This window comes from Amblyomma mixtum, chromosome 3, assembly GCF_055824585.1.
Source record: "Amblyomma mixtum isolate Tamu chromosome 3, ASM5582458v1, whole genome shotgun sequence".
NCBI classification, from domain to species: Eukaryota; Metazoa; Arthropoda; class Arachnida; order Ixodida; family Ixodidae; genus Amblyomma; species Amblyomma mixtum.
Window position 1 is genome coordinate 103,235,003 of NC_143014.1, and position 22,489 is coordinate 103,257,491.

The 22,489-nt window shown below is 44.3% G+C and overlaps 1 protein-coding gene across 1 annotated transcript; it reads left to right on the forward strand.

Annotated features, from left to right (window-relative positions):
• The first annotated feature begins 482 nt into the window (after nt 1–482).
• Nucleotides 483–22,489, forward strand: LOC149351201 (arylsulfatase B-like). The gene is made up of 11 exons (XM_089576997.1): nt 483–638; nt 3,284–3,395; nt 4,386–4,437; nt 4,543–4,646; nt 6,553–6,739; nt 7,799–7,967; nt 10,884–10,981; nt 15,979–16,115; nt 18,617–18,793; nt 21,248–21,378; nt 21,831–22,489. The coding sequence occupies exons 1-11, from the start codon at nt 491–493 to the stop codon at nt 22,070–22,072; spliced, it is 1,557 nt and encodes a 518-aa protein (XP_089433123.1). The 5' UTR covers nt 483–490; the 3' UTR covers nt 22,073–22,489.

A 22,489-nucleotide genomic window follows, 5' to 3' on the forward strand; every position in this document is an offset into this window, starting at 1 on the left:
AATTCAGTGCCCGGATGATGGCTCTCGGTCTCGGCGTGACGTCACCACACTGCCGACAACGGGAGCTAAAAGCATTTCATGCTTAAAAACATTCCCTATGCTTCCTGGCTTCGGTGACTGTTGGCTCCCGTCATGTATGTCATAACGAACCCCTTTTCCCTTCCCTTGCTTGCTCAAGCGGGACTGAGACCTTATCCACAACTCCATGGCCCCATTTCCAACAACATGCGTCAGTAGAAACCATTGCGTAGATCACATTTATACTAGCTTTTCCAGTGCACACTTTATTTCAGCGTGGTTTTTTTTTTCAGTGTAGGCAGTTGTGACGCGCACACAATTAGCATCAGAGGGTGTGCTCAGCTGTGAACGGGTACGAGACGGTGCGCGAGAAGTCACACGCGTTTATCCTTCTAGGGCACAGAAAACAGGCGACCTTATCGCAATCGCCGGTGCTTGAGCAAAGCGTAGAGTGGCGGGCCACGGTTCTCAGATGGCGAACCGCGGCAGTCCGCGGAGGTCAGACTCGCCGCGCTGCCTGGCTCTCTGGTCGCTGGCGGCTACCGTGCTACTCGCTCTCCGAGCCTCGGCAAGCGACGCTCTCCAGCCCAACATCGTTTTCATCGTCGCCGACGACGTAGGTGAGTGAACGTCGATGCCGTCGACTCCTTCTTCTTGACAACGCCGCAATGGGCAAACGATTTCATAACATTGCGCATTTTGCGTACCATTCGGCTAATGCACAAACGAATACCCTGTACAGGATATTCGGTGTCCCTGTGAGACTGCACTGTACGGTATTTCTCATTAATTTGGTCGGATAAAAAACATGAGAGCTTTGGGAAGCAACAAACAACAACTGTATGGTCCTTGCTGGACGTAATTTTTAGTTTCGCAATAAGTAGCGGCTATTATGGAGCCCAAATGGTGAGCTTGCTGTAGTGATCGTGCTGTGAACCTTTCTGTAGCGATTTGGACAGTGCCTCGCGTCTTCGCAGGCTTTTCTTATTCTGTCTTCGCACTCAGAAGTTTGTGGAAGCTAGCACCGTCGATGAAAGCGGTGAACTTCTCCACATATAGTATCTCATCATGTGTGTTTTAATAGTTTTGACAAATGGTTTTCGCTATTATTTTACCTGCTTGAATAATGTGCGCGTGACCGTCTTGTCGCATGTGGATGGTCCTACCATATAAAAAAGGGAATGTAATGTGCAGATGAGGAAACGTATAACGAGTAATCGACCGTACGTGGATGGGTCGTGTCACTGCGTGTCGCACCGCCTGCGCAGGCTCGTAGGTTTGGAAATATGCACTGGCTGTATAACTGCATCGAAAAGCAACGCCCCTTGACGGCCTAGCGTTGGTTTTCGAGGCTAATTGCAGGGCAGCACTATGGGGTACCATAGATTGGCAGCCTGCAAAGCAGAAGCTTCTGGAAAACAAGGTGTCCTACTCAGTGTGGCAGTATTCAAGCTGATTATGTCGCATGGCGAGTGGCACCCGCTAGTCAGCACTAGCAACGAATGAATGCAACGTGTTTATTTTGCAAACCAAATCCTTTGTGAAATAAAGAAAAAAATAACAATATTTTGGCACCAGAATTTGTTTCTCCAATTAGGCGCGAAACTGAAGGAAAAGAAGTTACAATATTAAAAATATAATGTTTGCAGAGAGCGTAATTAGTCTCACTTTGAAGAAATTATGCTACGATGAGCAAAGAATCTAAGAGAGGCGTACTTTCATGCTTTATTTATTCGGCATTGATTGCAGGGATCTTGTACAGTTTGAAGAAAACACACATACTGCGCTCTTAACGAATTCTAAGAATGTACTTGACGTGAACTGGAAGTGCTTCTGGAAAACCCCTGTAGGCGGAGTGCCGCCGCGGTGGCTCAGCGGTTATGGTGCTCGGCTGCTGACCCAAAAGACGCGGGTTCGATCCCGGCTGCGGCGGCTGGAATTTCTTTGGAGGAGAAATTCTAGAGGCCCGTGTACTGTGCGATGTCAGTGCACGTTAAAGAACCCCAGGTGGTCGAAATTTCCGGAGCCCTCCACTACGGCGTCTCTCATAGCCTTAGTCGCTTTGGGACGTTAAACCCCATAAACCAAACCAAACCAAACCTGTAGGCGGAGTAGATTCAGACGTGAGTGCAATCTTGTCAATGCGGTGTTTATCAGTACCGCAAACACAATGTAAATTCAAAACAGAACTGCATTCCATGGCGGTAACGAAGAGCAGGTTGGAAGCGTGTACTTCACATGTAAGTCCGGCGCAGAAAATATCAGGCGAATCCAACGCGTCATTGATGGTTTGGACCAGCAGACACCAGGAAGCGTTACTCGTAACATTTCGTGTAACATAAACGCACCAACGTGTAAAGGCTAAGATCATCAAAGACGAAATTCGTGTTTACAGCATCAGGCACAGCGAGAAATAATTGCGAAAAACGAAGTACCTCTCTGACATACGCCATTGTTCCGCTTCGAATCTCACTAATGATTTTAATAATTTGTTTAACTAAGAAAAAAATCGCAGCACGTTTATTCTTGCGGCAACCCAAATTTGAGCGACAGCTGGAGCGGTGCAAACGATAATGTGAAGTGTTTATGCGGGTACACCCGCATTAGCGCCACGGGTAAGCCCTTGTAAACTTTCACTGACAGTGCTGGTGCGGCCGGATGCAGTAAGCAGCCATGGGGGTGCCCACATGGGGAGGGAGTGCTGGAGTGCGGCTCGCGCGGACGACGACAGCGCTGTGATTTCGCCAAACGTGACATATAGAGCGGTCGCCGTAAAAAGAGCAATAGCAAGCGACGTTCATCATAATCAAGGCAAATAAGTGGCCGAAACACTATGGACTTCCTGTAGCTCATGGCTATGACTAGCGCACACCGCTTCATAGTGTGGTAACTTTCGCCGCATGCTTTGGGCGAACAGACGCCGGGATCTGACTTCAAGTCCACGAATTTACCTAAAGGAATATATTTCCTGCCTTTCTTTCTCAATTCCTAATACCGATACGAATGAACCGCTAGGAAGAATTGATTGTCCACCATCTATTTTTTTTTTATCAGCAGTTAACGCACTGCTGTTGAACACAACTGCCTCTTGTGCCGCAACCCTAGTCAGGGGACACGAAAAAGATGTTATGAAATCTTCCCCCAGAAATCTTCCCCCTGAAATCTTCCCTTCTCATCTAGAGACGCTAACTGCCTGTCCGCCTATAGGCTGTGCTTGCATGGCAGCCACCACTGAGCCATTCGTTACGAGATCCTCTTAATGCAGGTTGGAATGACGTGCCGTGGCACAACGAGGGCCTGTTCAGCCCGAATTTGGCTCGACTCGCTTCCGAAGGTGTCATCCTGGAGCAGTACTACGCACAACCCGTGTGCACACCGTTAGTATTGCTTGAAATTGATACTCGGTCTCAACTGAATTAACGCTTGCTTTCCAATAAAATGGCGTAAAATTTTGGTGTCTTTCTTTCGGTGGGTATTTATGATACAATATAACCGCAGAAAAAGGTCCCACTTACCCATCAAACACAATATTCATGTCTCAACACATTTCTGGTATTCACTGCGCTATAAATTAACTGCCGCATATACCTCAAGAGGCGTACATTCGAACTTTTTTTACTTTCTAACTTTCATCGGAAAGATATTTCAAACCTTCCTTTTCGGACACTGCCTTACTTTAGAGAGAAAAATTGCTGTTCAAAAAGTCAATTTTTGTGTATATGTTTATTTAATTTTAGCTTTAAAAGTTCCTTACAGGTACTATATTGGAGCGGGTGGGGAATGGGGCTCACCTTACGATTAATAATACATTGAGCACACGAACCATCAACATGTTAAGATCACGCTTATTTATGAGCACGTGAATATTAACCTAATTTTGTAAATGATGGCATTCCGCACCTTCTTCTTAGGTACCTTTTGAATGGTTAATGTCGTCTTCTGTCTGTAAGAACATGAAACTGACATTATATTTGTGCGAGCCCGGCATTAACTGGTCTTGACCAGCTATTAAATATCGTTATATTTTGCTAGACAAGTTTACTTCATACTTTGCTTCATAAACGTTTGCTTGATCAATCAGCTTTGAGCAAAGGCAGAAGTCTATTTTATGCTGTAACCAGGAATGAGTCCACCGTTAACAACAATTATGCGCGCTTCGAGCGTGCAAGATAGGCACAGAGTTTACGTACGACCAAAATGTCTTTAGTATGACGGGCGAATTTCTCTATAATTTAATATTCGAAATCTCTAATGTGGGGTATTGATTGTCATGGAACAGGCAAACAAGAAGTGTTTCGTGAGATAATTGGGCTGTTTGCTGAATGTTCCCTGTAGTAAAAATGTGTTCTATATCCTCGTATCCTCAGAACGAGAGCTGCGATCTTGACCGGCAGGTACCCGTACAAACTTGGGCGGCAGGTAGGCGTCCTCTTTTAGCTTACATTCTTTCTTCCTTTATTCCGCTATGTTAAACACATGCTTAGATATTTTACGTTTTTCTTTGTTTTTTTTTCCTTCTCTAAGGGCCACGTGCTGAATCCATTGGAACCAACTGGGCTGACCACGAGCGTTCCGCTTATGGCAGAGGAGCTTTCGCGCCGTGGCTACTCGACGCATGCTTTGGGGAAGTAGGCATCAAAGGAAATCTCTCTTTTCTATCGGATAGCACGGTCAACACTTCATGGAGATTATTACAGACTGGAGAACCTAGTTGCAAGGTGGCTAGCTGGTGAATTTCTTCTGAGCCCCTGTAAAGCGCTAGGTATAGGGCAATCCCCACTAGAGCTTACGATTCATAGTTCCTTGTTCCGCATTGCTTCCTGGGTTGTCATCTGCAAAGTTTCAAATTGGTTCATATGATGTCCTGGCTAAGGACCATCAGTAGATCACTAATAAATTAGCCGGGGATTTGGAGTTCTTATCAAAAGGCCTAAAACCAAACGAAACCAAAAACAAATTCAATGAGAGTTACCGTCGTGCCTTTCAGGTACTGAACAGATAACCTATGGATACCACCTGATATTTGTGGCGCAGCCATACCGATTAGCTTATGGCACGCGCGAAAGAAGGCAAGCTGTCAGCGTAAGTAGTGATAGACTAAAGGCGACTGGTGAGTCATGACTACCATGAGTTTTCCCAGTGCTCGAGCAGGCCACTAACACTGCTCTTCGCATCGTAACAATTGCTCTGGCATTGCGCGAATAAATGTAGCAGTGTATCTGCAAGTGTATAAAACGATAGCATGTTTAACACTCAAGGCGTTAGACTTTGTGTACTTTAATTGTACTCTAAAAAAAAATCATTTGTGGTGGTGTAAAAGCGCAGCAAAAATTGTTCCAACTAGCAAGACTATAAGGCTTAGCGTCAAAACTCTTTTAGTACGCCCACCTGCGCGAGTTGCATAGCCAGCAGAGCGCTCGCGTGTAGACTGCTTTTCACTCTGATTTTGCGAAGAAGTAACACAGATAATGTAGTTACGATCATGGCGACAAAACGAGTGCTTCCTTTTCGCACGCGGGCTTCTCTTTTGCGCGTTTTGTTAATTTCCGCTGCTTCCTGTTCTTCGTCTGCCTTTGCCTCCATAAGTAACAAACAAACTGCGCAGCTGAGCAGTTTCTTGAGTAGGCCATGCAGCAAATCATGCTGCAATTGTTCACACCTTAGCAGTAGACAGAGGAACAGTTGGATGCATGTGCATGTGTCATAATGAGCATATCTCTCGCTACATGCGGTAACGTATCAGGAGACACAACTGACCTCGGCTTGGCATTGGCGTCAAGCGAAATTTTTGCTGTGTGCTGAGGTGACCACCCACTGCTAGAAGAATTTATGGGCTGCGTTGCACTATTATAGACAAGCTGCTCCATCATTTACAATGTAACGCACGCAAATAATCAGTTGCGGAAGCGCAGAAGGATGAAAATACGTGCAAGCAGGTCAAAACCGCTTGAAAAAAATGAATAAAATCACAAGCTAAGGTTAGAGTTACTCAAAGCTTGGACAGTATATGAAAGAGAAAATGCATGCGTGAGAACAAGCCGGTGATGGCAGTGTAAAAAAACAATATATATATTTTTAGTTTTCGTTATTTTTTAGGGAAGCGATAACGTTATCAAGCCTTCCCCATTACAGCATACGTTCCCAGGCCACGGCCACACGGGGCATGTTCGCGAAAGCGTCCAATCCGTCGCGGTCCACGTGGGCAAAGTGTAACTGGTCAGTAGGTGAATTCGTGAGTTTTTGATTACGATACACAAGGACGGTGACTGCTTTTACACCGGATAAAAGTCGCCTATGTAGCTATCATTGACGAGCCTGCTCCATCTTTCACGCGGCGCTTCAAGAATCAAACGCAAACGGGCAGTACGAATGGTATTCTGAATAGCAGAATGTGCTAACATTTATCTCTTTGTCTTCCCTGAACGACGTTGTATAATCACGTTGTCATGTAAGCACATCCCACTGCAACCAGTGGCAAGGTCAGACAGGTATTTCGAGTCCGTGAGCGGAGCAACAGTATCACGCTCTCCACAGGTGGCACCTGGGATATTGCAACTTGTCGTACACGCCGACGATGCGCGGCTTCGACTCCTTTTCCGGCTTCTACCTGGGCTCCCAGGACCACTTCTTACACACCGCCTGGGCCGGCATCGCCATGGAGGGGTTCGACTACCGCGCTAACGTGACGCCCGAATGGAACGCCCGCGGTCACTACTCGTCGGTGCGTCCGCCGCTTGCATGCTTAGCGCTGTCCGCGCGGGGTGCATGGCCGCTATCACGTGTGTGCCTTCTATCGCTTCGCATTCCCCGTTAATCTTTTCTCTTTCTTACTGATGTCCCACTTTCGCATTACCAGCGCCAAAGGCCTGCTCGGGTTTTTGCTCCTGCCTCGCCGTGTTGTGATTCGCAATTCTGACTGTGTGTGTGATTATGAAGTGATGGCAGTGACTGTCACGCCGACAGCGATTGCAGTCACAGGGCAGACAGCTATGTGCAAACGATTTAGCAAGACTACTCAGACGATGGAGGGAAAGTTAATGAAAAGTGTCCGTAGCAAGTGGACCAAAAGTGCGGTCGGCATCGACGCTTCAGTCCCTGGAAGTTCATTAATAAAATGAACATGGAGCGTTTCCTGAATTCCTTTCTTTCATTAACTTTTTTATTTTTTCTTTCTTTTCTATCTTCCCCGCAAACTAATCAAGAAATTGCGCGAACAAAAGTAAGAAACATCTTCTAATGCCTTTGGTGTGCGTCTACACCGACCAGAGAAAATTTTTTACACGTAATTGAATGTGGTGGGAAAAGAAATAGTATTTAGAGTGACTGCTCCAGTGAAGCGGTGGTCCCCGGTTCGAACCCCGGACTAGGACGAATTTTTCTTTAACTGCGAAGTTTCTGAGAAAGCTGTAGAGCTTTCCTTTGTAGCCGTTTGGCTGCGCTTGGGTGGACGTCAATGAGTAATTGCTCCCTTATTACAGTATTTATAAAGGCTCGTTATCGTTCTTCGTACCAACTACTACAGGAGTCGACCAATTTAGATGGTCTTCTTCATGCTTTATTCCCTTGTTTACTACTCGTTGGTGCTTGTGTGAGCTCGTCGCTTATAGGACTGATAATTTCGGGAATCCTTTGATTCTGCCTGGATATTTTTAGGTGACCATTTTGCCTTTAAAGTTCATACGAAAAGGAATAGCCGTCACCATTAAAAGGTGCGGAAGGCTGGCAGCTCTCTTTTGAGAAATTGCAAAAAATGCGGCGCCGGTCTGTATTTTCGGAGCAGAAGCTGCTGGCTGACGACACGATCAGACTGCTGGCTGCTCACGCGAGTGAAGACCGCCCGCTGTTCCTGTACTTGGCTTTTCAAGCTGTGCACGCGCCACTCCAGGTCCCGCCAGAGTACGAGTTACCCTGCATTAAGTACAACAACTCGAACCGCCGACTGCTCTGCGGTGCGTTGCACGTATGCGAAATCAATTTTCTGATAAACTATCTGCTTATCTTCCTGACTCTCTGTTTTCCCTGTGAATACACTTGTGAGATAACATTGTCATGCCTGAGGCGTTAAAATTTGTTATGTTTTTTGCTTTGTAAAGTGAGGGGCAGCCAGATGTTGAGTTCTCAACATCAGCGAGATCGACGCTATTAAAAGAATGCCAAAAAACTTAACCCCATTTAAACAGCTTACTAAAATTGTGTGTTCGGGTAAACGCGGTCACCTCTCATGGCTGGTGCATACAGAAAATTTGGGCTAGCGGGGGGGGCCATATTTGGTGCTGCTGTAAAGGCCGAATATGAGAGAAATCCACGTGCGGAAGTTTTATTTTTTTTACACAGGGGGGTCCTAGAGTCACAAACTAAAACGGGACCCTCGATTGGTTGTCAAAAAGTGAAAAAAACATCTTAACAATAGCAGCAATAAATAAACCCTTGAGTAAGAGACAAAAAGAAAGAAAAAGAACGCATGGAATCCTGATAAAAACGAATTCAACCACGCCCGAGTGCACACATGAAAAATGAAACTGCATAAAAATGATGCAGTAATGGTACAGAAAAAATCAATAGCAATCCTAAATCGAAACAAACAAATTCCATAGCAAGAAATAAAAACAATGAAAAAGGGATATCAAATGTAAAATATTGGAGGGAAAAAAAAACACTTAAGCTCACGTCTAAATATGTGCAATTATTTGTGCAATGAGTCCCGCAGATGCAAATATATGCGTAGTAATGACCAAGCGAATGAGTGAAAGCAGAAATGTAGTCTTGATTCTTCCGTATGCTATGTGCATCGATATGAAGAACAGAATGACCAGGCGTTTTGGACAGATTTTATTTCCGCGGGTGATATTAGAGACATCATAACCTCGTTGTCCGGGCAATGAAGTCAGCAAGAGCGAAGAAGCAGAGGAAATGCAACTTTGAACAACGCATCAGTAAAAATGTCCAGAATCAGATTCAGAGCTTATGCAAAAAACTGTGCTGTTATCTGTTTTCCACCTTATATCTGGCAGTTGTCGGTGGAAAGGGACTGCCATATCACCTCCTAGTTTAAATCAAAGACTTTCTTGAAAGTATTTTTTTTTTGTCGGCAGTTAAGTGATCGTTCACGAACATAGGGTTGTAATTGCTGCCAGAAAAACTAATCACTGAGGTGCGCAAACGCGCCTTTCCAGCTTCACGAATGAGTTCATTTTTCTTGTTACGCGTGCAAAAACCAGCAGTGATGTGCTGTTCTGACGTCTTGCTGGCAACGCGATGAACTGCGTCAATATCTGTTTTTGGTTTTATGGTTAGGTTTATGTTTTATGGTGGTTTATTGTCCCAAAGCAACTCAGGGTATGAGGGACGCCGTAGTGAAGGGCTCCGGAAGTTTCGACCACCTGGGCTTTTTTAAAGCGCACTGACATCGCACGGTACACGGGCCTCTATCATTTCGCCCTGATCAAAAATGAGGCCACCGCAGCCGGGATCGAACCTGCTTCTTTCGTGTCAGCAGCAGAACTCCATAACCACTGAGCTACTGCGGATGCGTCAATACCTGTGATAGTCACAGGACATTCAATTGCTTCAAGACATTTATGACTGGCAAATGCGACGCTATGTGCTAATCTTTCGGGCCGTTGCTAATAGATTATACTAAGCCGTAGAAAGTTTAAAATGATTCATTTCTTTTGGGATGGCTCAAGTAACGCGCTCTGAGAGTGCTTTAGAAATCTATTGAGATTAGAGCAAGCTTCTTTTCTTTTTGTTGAACACCAAGGTGTTATAAAATACTTTTGTTTGGATATTTCACCATAAATATAGGTCACTGGTTACCTAAGGCCCAAAAAATCTGTACAAACGCTTCTAGTTTGCACGGCTGCCACATCGTGCCGCGCAAAGCTGCACGCTCAAAATCACAGCGGGAATTACGAATGTTCGGCGCAACAAACCGATTTTTTATAGACCTCACTAATAGTTGGTGTAAGCATAGGAAGCACTTTATAGTTCAGATCTTGCCACTAGGAGGGACAGTCGTCCATCACAGTCACTCTGTTCACGCAAAATCTTTTGAGTTTTCTCCTCCAAGTTTCAAGTTACATTACAATATACGTATGAGAGAACCCAACAGCCACAGAAACCAAGGGGATTTTTTAATTCAATTTATTTATTTCGCGCTGTTGTTCTATTTAGATTATTACTGAATATATTATCGCTTAAACCTAATTGATTAGAAAAAGCAGAAGAAAAAACAACCACATGCCGCTGGTGGGACCCGAACCCACGACCTCCGAATTACGCGTCCGTTGCTCTACCGCTGAGCTACGGCGACGGCTGTCTCATCTTCTGCTTTCGGGGGTATTTATGTTTACAAATAACCTAACCTTGAGAGTGTTCATCAGCGCCACCCACGTTCTTAAGCGGCGGACGTAGCACGTCCTGAGTTACCGCTGATGTGACGTAGAACGTCATCGAACGGCGAGGGTGGAAGCTGTGTGAGAACCCCCTTATGCTTCCTATGGCGTCACAATATACGTGGTTTTCGCCACTGGAGGCCAGCAGATGACACTAGTTCCTGGAATGTCCATGAAAGCTGGGCATGTTGCATTCAGAAGAACATGCGAGCTCGAACTTAACCGCAAGGCGGAATAAAAAGTCATTTCTTTCCTTCAATCAAGTAAGTTCTGTTTTGTGTACCGCCGCGTGAGGTCGTGCCAGGATGCGTTCGAAATTTAGTGCTCAGCACGAACGCTTTAGTCTTCTCTTGTATTAATGAACGCGAACCCGCAGATAAGTATACATTTACGAGATGATCCTGCATCAGTGAAGCTCATTTACTGTCTCTTTCGGTTAAGAATTATCAGCGTTAAAATTTTGCCTTCCAGGTATGCTGAACGCATTAGATGAAGCCGTGGGAAGGATTGAGAAGGCTCTGCTGCACCACGGATACTGGAACAACACTCTGCTCATATTTACCAGTGATGTGAGTTAGAACCATTCTTGCTTTCTCAGCTCCCAGCCGCACATATCGGCTTCAAACGATCTTCGAACACCACTGAGCTCACAGTACCAAACAAATTTTATTCCTGCAGCGTCATGTCCAAGGTATTTGTAGAGTGCATTGGCCTCGTCTTTGGTCCTATTTCTCGAAGGAATGTTTATGCTACGAAAATGATGGCAGTTGGAAAGGGCATGTTTACTTTAATTCCGTAATTAGGGAACCAGGGCATAGTTCCTTTGTTATGTCGCAATCCCCAATTGAAGGAAGTGTTATTTTCATGTTACCTTTATTAAAATCTTCAAGTGAGAAAAACGTTTGAACATACTGGCAAAAAGTTAAGGTGTGCTGCTTTGGGCAATCGTTGGATTTTGCCCAGCTCAGTACGTCTCCAACATTCACAAATCAACATCACTGTTCAGGCTGTTTTATTTCTACCCAGTCAATTTCTGTAAAGCTAGGAAAGCGATGAAGCTTTACCGATTCCCACTCCGCTGAAAAATTACTACAGCAAAAAAAATTCCACAATCATTCTCAGCGCGAAATGGGATAATTAAGGTTCATAACATCGTGCAAGGTTGTACTCAGGTTGGTGAACTCGTTAATTTGAGTTTGGTTAGTTCGGATTAGCCTTTTTTGTACCCCGCTGAGTATAATGAATAGAATTTAGCTATAAAGTGCTCCTTCAGAAGGAAGTGGCTTTAGAAGTGGTGAATTTTTTTGTACCTGCGATTGCGGTTTCGAGTCAGCGTCCGCAAGAGGGGCTAAAATTCCGATCAATGAAAGATTGCGAGAAAGTCTGGAAATTTCGCTCTTCACTTTTTGTTTTAATTTCAGTGGGCTTGCAGTTTCCGAAACCGGTGCTATCTTACCAAACACAAAAGCGGTGCTTTCACTATTTTATCCGGTAATTTTTCGTGTTTTGTATCTGTTGTGACAATTTACGGAATCGTGTTCGCATCTGAGTAGCTCCGCGAAAGCTGCCAAACATCATCTCTTTAGCCTTGCTTGCACGGTAGAGTGTTCTGGGAAAACTAGGCGACATAATAGAAAAGGCTCAAACCTGTCCCTACAAATTCTGAGCTTCAGTCTTAAGTGGAGCAACGCACACAGTTGAAATTACGTGTAGCTCCGGGGCGTTCAGAAATAGAACTGTAATATTTATGGACAGTATAAAAAGGAAGCTCAGATTTTTGTGCTGGAATACACGCTTCAAGCATTAGGTGAACTAGAACACAATAGAAGGGGTGATAAGGATTAATGTAGTGAGTTTCAGAAGCTTACTTCGTCCGGTTTGCTACTATACTTTGGAGAAAGGGGGAGGCGGGGGAGGGTTGGACATGGAACCGAAAAACCATGTCATGCAAGGATATGGCAGGTGCGTCCGCCACAGAAGAGTGAAGGGGACTCCGTAAACTTGTTCACTTGAAGAGTAGACAGTAAACTACAGGATGTTTTACCTAACACTTCGCACAATTTTTAGTTTGGTGTCGTTTATGGGGTTTAACGTTCCCAAGCGATTCAGGCCATGAGAGGCGCCGTAGTGAAGGGCTCCAGAAATTTCGACCCCCTGGGGTTCTTTAACATGCACTGACATCGCAGAGCAGATGGGCCTCTAGAATTTCTCCTCCATCGAAATTCGACCGCCGCGGCCAGGATTGAACCCGCGTCTTTCGGGACAGCAGCCAAGCACATAACCACTGAGCCACTTCGGCGGCTTGCACAATTTTTAAAAATAGTCTTTTTGAGTTAGAACAGCGTTTTTTTCGGCATAGACCTGTCTGCGGTGTAGTACACCAGAATACAGCCAAGATGCTCTAACTAGCAGGTTAGTCAATTAATACTGAATAGTTAACTTCTTTACCTTTTACTGTTCGGCGCCTTAAATACTGAGAGGCGGGTAGCCCACCGTAAGCGATACCCCATGTGCCATTAAACCCAACACAACACAACACAACACAACACAACACAACACAACACGTAAGCGATACCCATATCAGTTTTTAGAATTTCGAATACATGGTTACCCTCGGCGCTGTGACCCAAGAAGTTCTGGCCACATCGAGCCCAAATGCATGCTCTTTCGAGAAGTTTGCAGGCAAAGCAACCTCTCCAATGCACGTAACTCATCGAAATAGGTAAAATTTGTAGACCAGATGAATTCACGGCTCTACATTCTTCATCTGCACATCTTTGATCAACAAACACAGGGTGTAAGGGTGTAGTCGAGTAATTCCAAGTGTTTAAAAGAGACGCCGTTCAGGAGGCAGCCGGCTTTTGACGACGTGTTTCCGACGTGACAAGGATGGCTCTGATGACTAGCTGCGAGCCGACTCTTATCTTTACCTCGTAGATTCCGAGACGCACTTCCCTGGTTCCTTGGGCCCCTCCTTCCTTCGGGGAGCTGCTTCCTCGCTCAGCTCCTCGAGCTCACGCGCCTTCCTCAATTGTGCTAAAACACAGAGCCACTCGTAAAGCGTGGAACCAATTGCACGGAAAACTTGAAAACCCGTTCAAGAAACCAGAAGTTTAAGCGGGGCTTCTACCGTTTAAAGCAATGACGGCAAATAAAGACCTTGTTGGGAGTTTCATGTATTTTCATTCACATAGTGTCGCAGGCCTAGGAAGACGTCTATAATAATAGCCTCATGCCTTATAAAAGTATAAACATGGAGAGTTTCGTACTTCTTTAAACCGTCGCCGGGATCATCACGTCTTCCACTGCACCATCTTAGATGTTCCTATTAACCTGGTTAAATCGTAAATATTGTGCGGCTCATTTTTGTTTTGATATTACGTGGAATACGCACGTTTCGAACATAATATCATCCCACAACAAAACGCTCGGCTTTTTAAAGCGTCGTTTCACTCTGCCCCTCAGCATGTGAAAGTACTCGATACAAATGACTGCTTATGTCAGAATTAGAATGCGCATCTACAATCTGGTCTCTGAAAAAAAAAAAGAGCCTCGCTAACCCACTTAAAGCAGTTCAAAACAGAGCAGAACAGAGTTATGGTTTGTCTTGAAAAGCAGCTGGCTGAAACGTTTGCACCAAGGTACCATTAACGCAGCTTTTTTTACCGGTCTTAAAGCTACCACGTGAGAGCTGCTGGCATATATCTCTCACCCAGTGAACACGCAAAGGCCCCGTTGGGGACAGCGCTCCAAAGAGAACCGGCTTTTGGTCTCTGAAACACGTCTTCGGATGCTGAAGCAGGGCTGCCGTCAAGTGGAAGCTTTTGTTTCATGCGAGTTATCTTATAAGCCGGTAAATGAAGATATTTTCCGCGAATGGTATCCTGGTGAAAACATTTTAGCCAGCTGTAGTTCGACACGATACGCAACTTCTGAAATCGCACTTTATCCCTGAAGTGAACTCGCACACACACCCACACGCACGCATGCACGCACGCACACATACAAAATCCAGCACTTATAAAGAATAAAAGAGTGAGAGTAAAATATTGAGTAGCAATGGTGCAGTCAAATCTGCATTAATTAATGAAACTTGAAACAAATGCGGTGATGCAGTGGTTTCAAGAAGGCCTAAAATTTTACAAAAAAATTGCAGTTTAAGCTTGCCATAAATCGTCAATTCAAAGTTTTTTTCTTTTTTTACCCTTCATGAATTTTCTCAGTGGGAAAAAAATCAGAGAAATATAGGCTTACAACTGTCATTTGACATCTGCAGCATAAATGTGGCTTCCCGCACTGGTAATTTGAGCACCGTGCTTTGTATGCATTTCTAGACAAAAGGTATAAATGTATAAGAACAAAAAATAAGAATGAAAAGAATGCCAAACAAAAAAGGGCAATCGTTAATTGTAAAAACAAATTGAGAGGTAGTTTGTCATTACTGCTTTTGTGCATTATTTGTGCCACGTTTCGTTAACGTAGCTTTGGCTATGCCATTGCAACAGAATAGTTTAGTATTTGCTGCGTTCAAAGCCCCAACCCCACCTGAACGGGCACTGAGCTATTGCCATTTACTACTTCGTGGGCTAGAGAAACTCGTGAAAGTGCACACTGCTGCCAGCAATATAAAGCGTATGCTTGTTTAACAGGCATCTTCCCTACTTAAGATAAAGCCTCAAGACAGTGTTTGCACAAACGGCTGAGAAAACCGCGGTGTGAAAATCGCTGAAGCATCTCTCGTGGGAAACCGGAAAAGACCAACAGAACAACGGGCAGAGGCCGCGTAAAGATCGAGGCCGCACGTGACATCGATGAGAGCCGAGGCTGACCGCGTCCGCTCCCGAATGAACGCGGCGCTGGAGACGCGCTTCGTCGCATACAAAATGCTCGTGAAGCCATTTGCACGAGTACACACTGCATGGACCGAATGTGTGCTTTATCGGCTTCATCTTGAGCGCCCACCGGGGAGCTTTCAACCATCATGTGGGGAATGAAGCAATCGCGCAGGAAGGCCGAGCTTCTGAGGTTGTCTGCCAAATAATAGAAAATAAACAAATTTTATAGTGGAATTAGTGTCCTTTGCATTAGGTTGTATTGTTTCCATTAAGAAGCGGCTTGGGGGTAAACCAAAAAGCAGTGAAGCGTGCTATTAGCGTTCTTTTTGTAGGCAACTACACACAATGCTGCTTAATACTCATTCTCGCAACATGTGCCGATTTTTGAAAAACCTCTGGCTCTTGTTACGCTGGGGCCAGGCTCGGGAATACTGTATACAGCGCCGTACAGCACTCTGAATGGTTGGCTGGGGCAATATGAGGGTTTAACGTTGGAGCAGTCATCGTACAGTTTTAGTTTGCAGTCCACAGTAGTTTTTTCTTTAAAAGTCAACGTACCTCTCTTGACATCTCTATAGACTGCATTTCTTGTGCTGTGCGGTGAAGAGCCATACGCACGCAATCGCCCCTCATGGAAGTAAAGTGTTAGGGAGCCTCGCATTTATTGTACTGTATTGAATTTAATGACAACTTTTCATTAACGAATTTAATGAAAGTTGCGCAATTTTCAGAATGGTGGACAAATTCTCCAAGGCGGAAACAACTGGCCACTCCGTGGTAACAAGAACACAATCTGGGAAGGCGGTACCAGAGTGCCGGCTTTTGTGGCAGGACCCCTGCTAAAGAAGGTCGGCTACTCCAACACCAAGTACGTTCATGTGATCGTTAGCATTCATGTGATCGGTAACAAACTAAGTAGCATACACATAGTCCCCTTCGTTTTCAGGTAAAACCTGATTTTATCCGATTTTTGCACCTCGAGTAGAGTTCTTCAAAATTGGGTTAAACCTATTTCTACCCCGAAATGGGCCTTCAAGGATATGTACTTTACAAAATGCATAGATCTAAAGGAACTGCATAGACATCATCTGATGTTTACTTATGCCAGAGCAGTGTTTTCATTTAACTGTTGATGATTTCAGTCATATTTAACGCGTTGTATCCATGGCGTTGCTTAATCTGAGGATAAGTTCGAGCAGTAAATTTTATAAGCGAGAGGCCGCAGCTCGTGTATTCACTGGAAGCCTTAATTATTTGCTTATTTGTCCCTATGATGACGAAGCCCTGCTCCAAAGCTGCTGCTCGTTTGAAATAGCAGGTGGGGTGTTTAATGAACGTTTTCACAGTGCAAAGATTCACAGTTCTAGGTCAGCCGCGCAAGTGCTTCACGTGGGGACAGAGCGATATTTAAAATAAACAAGGTTTTATTTCGTAAAGAGTTTTGGTGCAACCTAGTTCTTGATGATTTACAAAAATCATGAGCCAAAAATAGTCCAGGATATGTCCTGCAAAAAAAGAAAGCAATCGCGAATAGCACAGTTTATTTTGCGAGGAAAAATAACCCGAGAGAACCAGAATTAGGAAAATTTTTCCTGAATAACCCGATTAGTACCTGAGTTTGATCGTAAAGAAGAGAGCCCAATTTTTTTCCCCTGGAATTAAAAAAATAAACGTGAAAACTAAGGGCCATACGTACACTACTACTTTGGCTACTTCCCTTTAATAAGTCTATAAATAAAAGCGTAGGTACAAATTTTGCACATACGCCTTCGCACAAGTTTTTAAGGAACCGTATTATGGCAAGTAAAGATGTAGAAATCCAGCCCTGCTTCCTGCATCGGGGCATTCGAAGTTCGTATTCACATGATAGCTACCGTACACTTGCAATCATGGTTTTAAGAAGCAACACTTATTGGCTTGTTTCTGCTGTCTGCAGGTGATTCCTACGAAAAACATTTATCGAGTAGCGTGCAGGTTCCCCCCCCCCCCCCCCCATTTTCTGCTTCGTGTTGTATGAGCATGCAGTTGTTGCTTAATACTACATACATGCAGTTTGTGCGTTATAGAATGCATCAAACGGCTTCCTATTACGGGCACAAGATTTATCGGGCGGTTGCACGATGTAAATGGACTCGAAATATCTTGTAATGCGCGCACCAAAATTACCTGCAGTGCACGGGCATTATACTGAACATTGCCTTCCGTGAGCATACAACATCCTTATAGACGCTAAGAACGAAGAAAGAAATGTTTTTATCGGTTCCCGAAAGACATAAATCTTTGATATACCGGCTATAAAGAGGATCATACCAAATGCTTCGGGAAAACGACACACCTGCAAAATTAGTTTTTACAAAGACGCTATCTGTAATGTAGAAAACTTCAGTTATGGTACAAAACCAGCAAGTAAATGTGTCCTTTTCTTTTCTTTATTCTGTTTCCCTTTTCTAGGACTGTTACAACACCTTTATTAGAGTAAAAAGTATGAAGTGTACAAACCTACTTCTATTCAGGGCTTCAGTAAACTTTCCTATGTCCCTAAGCAAAAATGCAAAAATAGGAAGAAAAATGCGGCGAACCAGCTGCTGCGGAATTCATGTGCTACTGAGCAGAGGGTTGCCAGGCTGAAGTAGATTACAGCTAGCGTAAATTAATTTGGTTTCTTTTGGACATTACAGCGTAGTGTCCGCTCCTTTTGCGTGTTGTAATTTTGTCGTCGTTTACATGAACCGAAATTACCGCAGGTGAAGGGGGTTTTGAGTTTAAACAAACGTGAGCACATTGGCTTCTATATGGGAAGTTAGAAATATTTGCAAGATTTGGTTGTTAAAGTTTTTAGAAGTTTTGTAACGTGCTCGCAACCAAGATCTGGCACTAATCTGACCGTGCAACATCACGACAGAGTGTGCTGGGTGAAAACTAATTGTCACACGTTACCATTTCATCTTCTCACTATCGAACAGGACAGCAGCTTAGGCGTGCTGGTTATTCATTTGTGACGGAACAGCGCAAAACAACGGGACACGAGACAAGCGCTTGTTTCTTGTCCTGGTGTTTGCGCTGTTCCGTCACAAATCACTATCAGAGTTTCCCATCAGGTTACCCAAAGGCAATGCCATCTCATAAAAGTCTGTATGGAGAGCATTCAAAACTAATATCCAGTTCTGGAATATCGACTCTCTCGAAGCGCCACACAGTCAGGACTCTAAACAGCAGAAACAAAAAAGGTCCTGCGTTCCCTCGATATGAATTACTCAGTGTAGAGTGTAATGAAGAGGCTCTGCCAGCATTAAATTTTCTCGAACATACATTTTTGTTCAAATGTTATTGGGTCCCTGTACAAACCCTAAGTAATGCCATCTGATGCAGAATAGTGCACGCAGTCGACTGGTTCCCAACTCTGCTGGGCCTGGCCGGCGTGAAGCGCGAACATGCTGACTTGGACGGAGTGAACCAGTGGCAGGTGCTCAGCGAAGATGCAGACCAAGTACGCGAAGAATTTGTGTACAATCTGCGAAGGCGCGCACATTTGTCGGGAGCGATCAGGTAAGAGCTGACTTCGCGGAGGCGTCTAATTATGAGGCAGTTTCTTACCAGGCGCTGCATGAGAACGACCAATTGATGTTCACAGTAAATTTGCTTAGCTAAGACGCATGAAGCGTACATAAAAACACACGCGATTGCGATTCATTCTTTTTTTTAAATTTCTTATCTAAATAAAAATATACGCCAAATCAACGTTTATTTGCTGGCAGAAGGAAAACAGAGTTGTCAAAAAGAGATGAAAAAAAAAGAAATCGTTTTGCATTTTTAATTATGAAGTGCGTCTGGTTCGTAATTGCGTGTCTCTGTGTCGACAGTTTGCATTGCCTTAAGCGAAGGAAAGTGAACCTCACGAAACTCGATGTAGTGTGCAATTATACTGGAAAAAGAAAAAAAGGAAAAAAAACTACTCCGCTATGAAGCGATTTGAAGGTCATATAAATATAGCGCAGTGTTGTGGATTCTGAGCTTCAAAATTAATTTTTTGTTCATCGTTCATGCGCTCGTGTTCCCCAGTTCTATAGCGCAGTTGCCTCTGAACCTACTACTGAACATTTGAAAAAATCGTTGAAGATAAAAAAACAAGATGTTCATTAAAGAAGTGGAGATAAGATTTTAAGGACACAGAAACATAGGCGAAGGCTTTCTTCATGCACAAGTAGCCGCTCAGGCAAGTATCGAAGGAAGCAGTGGAGAAAACATTTGATATTGATTTTAAATTATGCGCAACCAAGCTTTACCGGCTTGTAGAACGTATCGCGATTACCATCATCACTACCGATGATGGAGAGTAACTCTTCAAAATGCAGCTTGCCATCAGTATGTTCTTAAGGGGGTAGCGGAGTATAAAAGGCAAGAAAAGTAATCGGTCCAGGCTCGAAGCTGAAAGAATTAGACCAGAAGTTGTTCCCTGCTCCCATCGAGTAGCTCATAACTTGAAAAAAGTACAAAGTTTCAGCAGTTTTTTGTGCTGCCTGCATGCTGGGCGTATTGTGTCCTCGTATAAACAAGGAAAAAAGAAGAGAACAAACATGCGGAATGAAGCATACATGTAGGTTCATGGGTTGTAATGAGAGGGTTATTTATGAGATACCCCTCACATGTGGTAAAGCGTACATTGGTGAAACGGGGCGCTGTTTAAATGGAAGGTTAAGGGAGCATGGACGCTCGATGTGGACTGGAACGAGTTCTAATCTGCCGCTACATTAGAATGACTGCGAACTGCGTCCGTGTAAGCCCATTCTTGATGAAACTGTGGTTTTCGGTAAAATGCGAGAACGTTTTGCCAGTGAATTGAAAGACGCTTTTTTAGATGAGGAAAAAGGGACCTCAAGTGTGTTAGTGATGCATTGGTCTTCTTGTATAAGATTGAAGAAAGCTTTTTAGAAAGATTTCCCTGTGTAAAGAACAAGCGTACGAGTGTCTTCCATGTGGCGCTCTTTAGTGTTCAGCGTACGAAGCCATTTCCGAAGGCTTTATGTTGTTTCATGTGTTTTTTCTGGTTCTTACCTCTTAAATGCTATTTCATTCCGTTAGCGTCCCTTCAGATCCCATTATATCGCGTTATTTTGGTCCTTTGCGCCACGTGCCATTTTGCCTTTCTTTTAATGAATCATCAGTTGCATTTATCACTTTTTACCTACACCATATTAAACATGTTTTCCTTTATCATTTTAATTGGGATGTATGCTTCAGCTAATAGGTGGTGTGTACTTTGTACTTATATATTATTTGTGTCCTTCAGTAAAAGAATCAGTTGTAAGTAGCACGTCGTCCTGTCTGCCTATCTCGTGTACATCCTGTGTTGCGCTAATCTGTTGCCGGATATAGGCAGGCATTTGAAGTGAACTAATACGCCCTTTTGGACAAAGTATTGTCGGCATTTTCAAATCATGAAGCGGAAATAAGCACAATAATTTTGTGTTGGAGCACATCTGCCAAGAACTCTGAAGCAACGAGGAGCAGCTCTTTAAGGTCGTTCAAAATGAAAGTGTATAACTCGCCTATGAGACTGAAAGGTTAAGGAAAATACGAATACAAACTGAGGGCAGCTTCGCGAGCATTGCCAGAAAAAGAGAGGTGTGACGTAAGGAAATAAAACGAGAACTTCATGGATTAGAAAAAAAATTCGAGTTTATAGTATTATAGCTAATACAGATATAAGAGGAGGAGTCTGTCTGGGGCAACAAAAGAAAGGCTTCAGTAACGTGTTCAGCAAATGAGCAGGAATAGGGTGGCACAGGACAAAGGTAATTGCATATCACCAATAGTGACCATTGTCCTGTGGTGAGTCTGAGTGGGCTTATGATGATGATTATAACAGCTGCTCGAGCTGTCTGCTTCCCAGAATCACAGGAAAGGCGCTCGTACAATGCCGCAGGAACACTTTATCTTTCATTCTTTAATGAACATCCGTTAAATGTTGTTTCACTGTATGCTTTATTTTTCTTTTCTCAGGGGCGGTGACTACAAGTTCATATTAGGTGACGCCGGACACCCAAACGGGTGGTATCCGGAGCCCACTTCCGAGGTTGCCAATGGAAAAGAAGATGTCAGAAACATCTCACGCGCTCTTTATAATATTAGAAGTGAGTAAACAATTGCAGCTGTTTTCGGCGCATTTTGTAACGACGATGAATCCGGGCGAATTAATGGGAGAATTAACGAAAATACTAGCCCTCAGGATACAAACTCTTCCATATCAACTTTCTGTCTCATAGGAGAACAGAGCAGAACTGAGTACGCATACAGAAAGTGCCGCTTTCCAGGCCAAGCTTTATGGAGCCAATTTTGCTCCGACATCAAAACACTGGGCTAGATTGTGAATCAATGTTGTCAATTTTCGCACTTAAACAAATAGTGCTCCTGGAAGGAGTTGCATTGCACATTGGGTATTGTCGACGTTAGGTCCAAATTTACGTAGTTTAATCGTTTCTTCGCAACCGCACCCTGTAACTTTGCGTCGCAAATGACACACGCAAGGCATCTGAGCGCGGGTTGTCTTAGAAAAACAGCTCGTTCTGACCATTTCGTTGCGCAGATGATCCCGAGGAGAGGCACGACCTGTCATCATCGCAGCCGGAGATCGCGGCGCGGCTCGAGAAGCGGCTGCGGAAGCTGGCGAACAGTATGGTCCCCGAGGACGACCCCAACGACGATCCGCGCGGGGATCCTCGACGCTGGGGCGGCCTCTACGCGCCTGGCTGGTGTGCATTGCACGAAAACCTCGGTCGCTCGCGGGCCGAAGTCTCGGCCATGTCGGACAGTGAAGAGAGGCAATAGTTTCAAATCACACTCACGTGTCCGCACTTGATATGTATGAGAATGAGATTCAGCAAAACCTGCCCTGGGTACTGCGGACGTCGACTTACACCACATCAAGTAATCAGTGCACAGGAAGAACCTCAATGTGCTTTTTAATAGTACGCGCATGTAGGTCACTAGGAAAGTTTTGTGAGACTCGTCATTGATAGTGAATACGTTCATTCAGAGTATCGCGAATTCTTTAAGTACTCTTCCTGGCATTTCATGGAACGACTCACTTTCCTTACCCACTCCTGGAGTTACTGACAAGAGAGTGTGTATCGGACTGCTTCGAAACGTTCTTTACGTGTTGGAAATCGCCGTTTTAGCTGTCACTGTATGAGAAACAGAAATAAAACGCACGGTGCAAGGCAAATGCTGTAGAGCAGTGAGTGC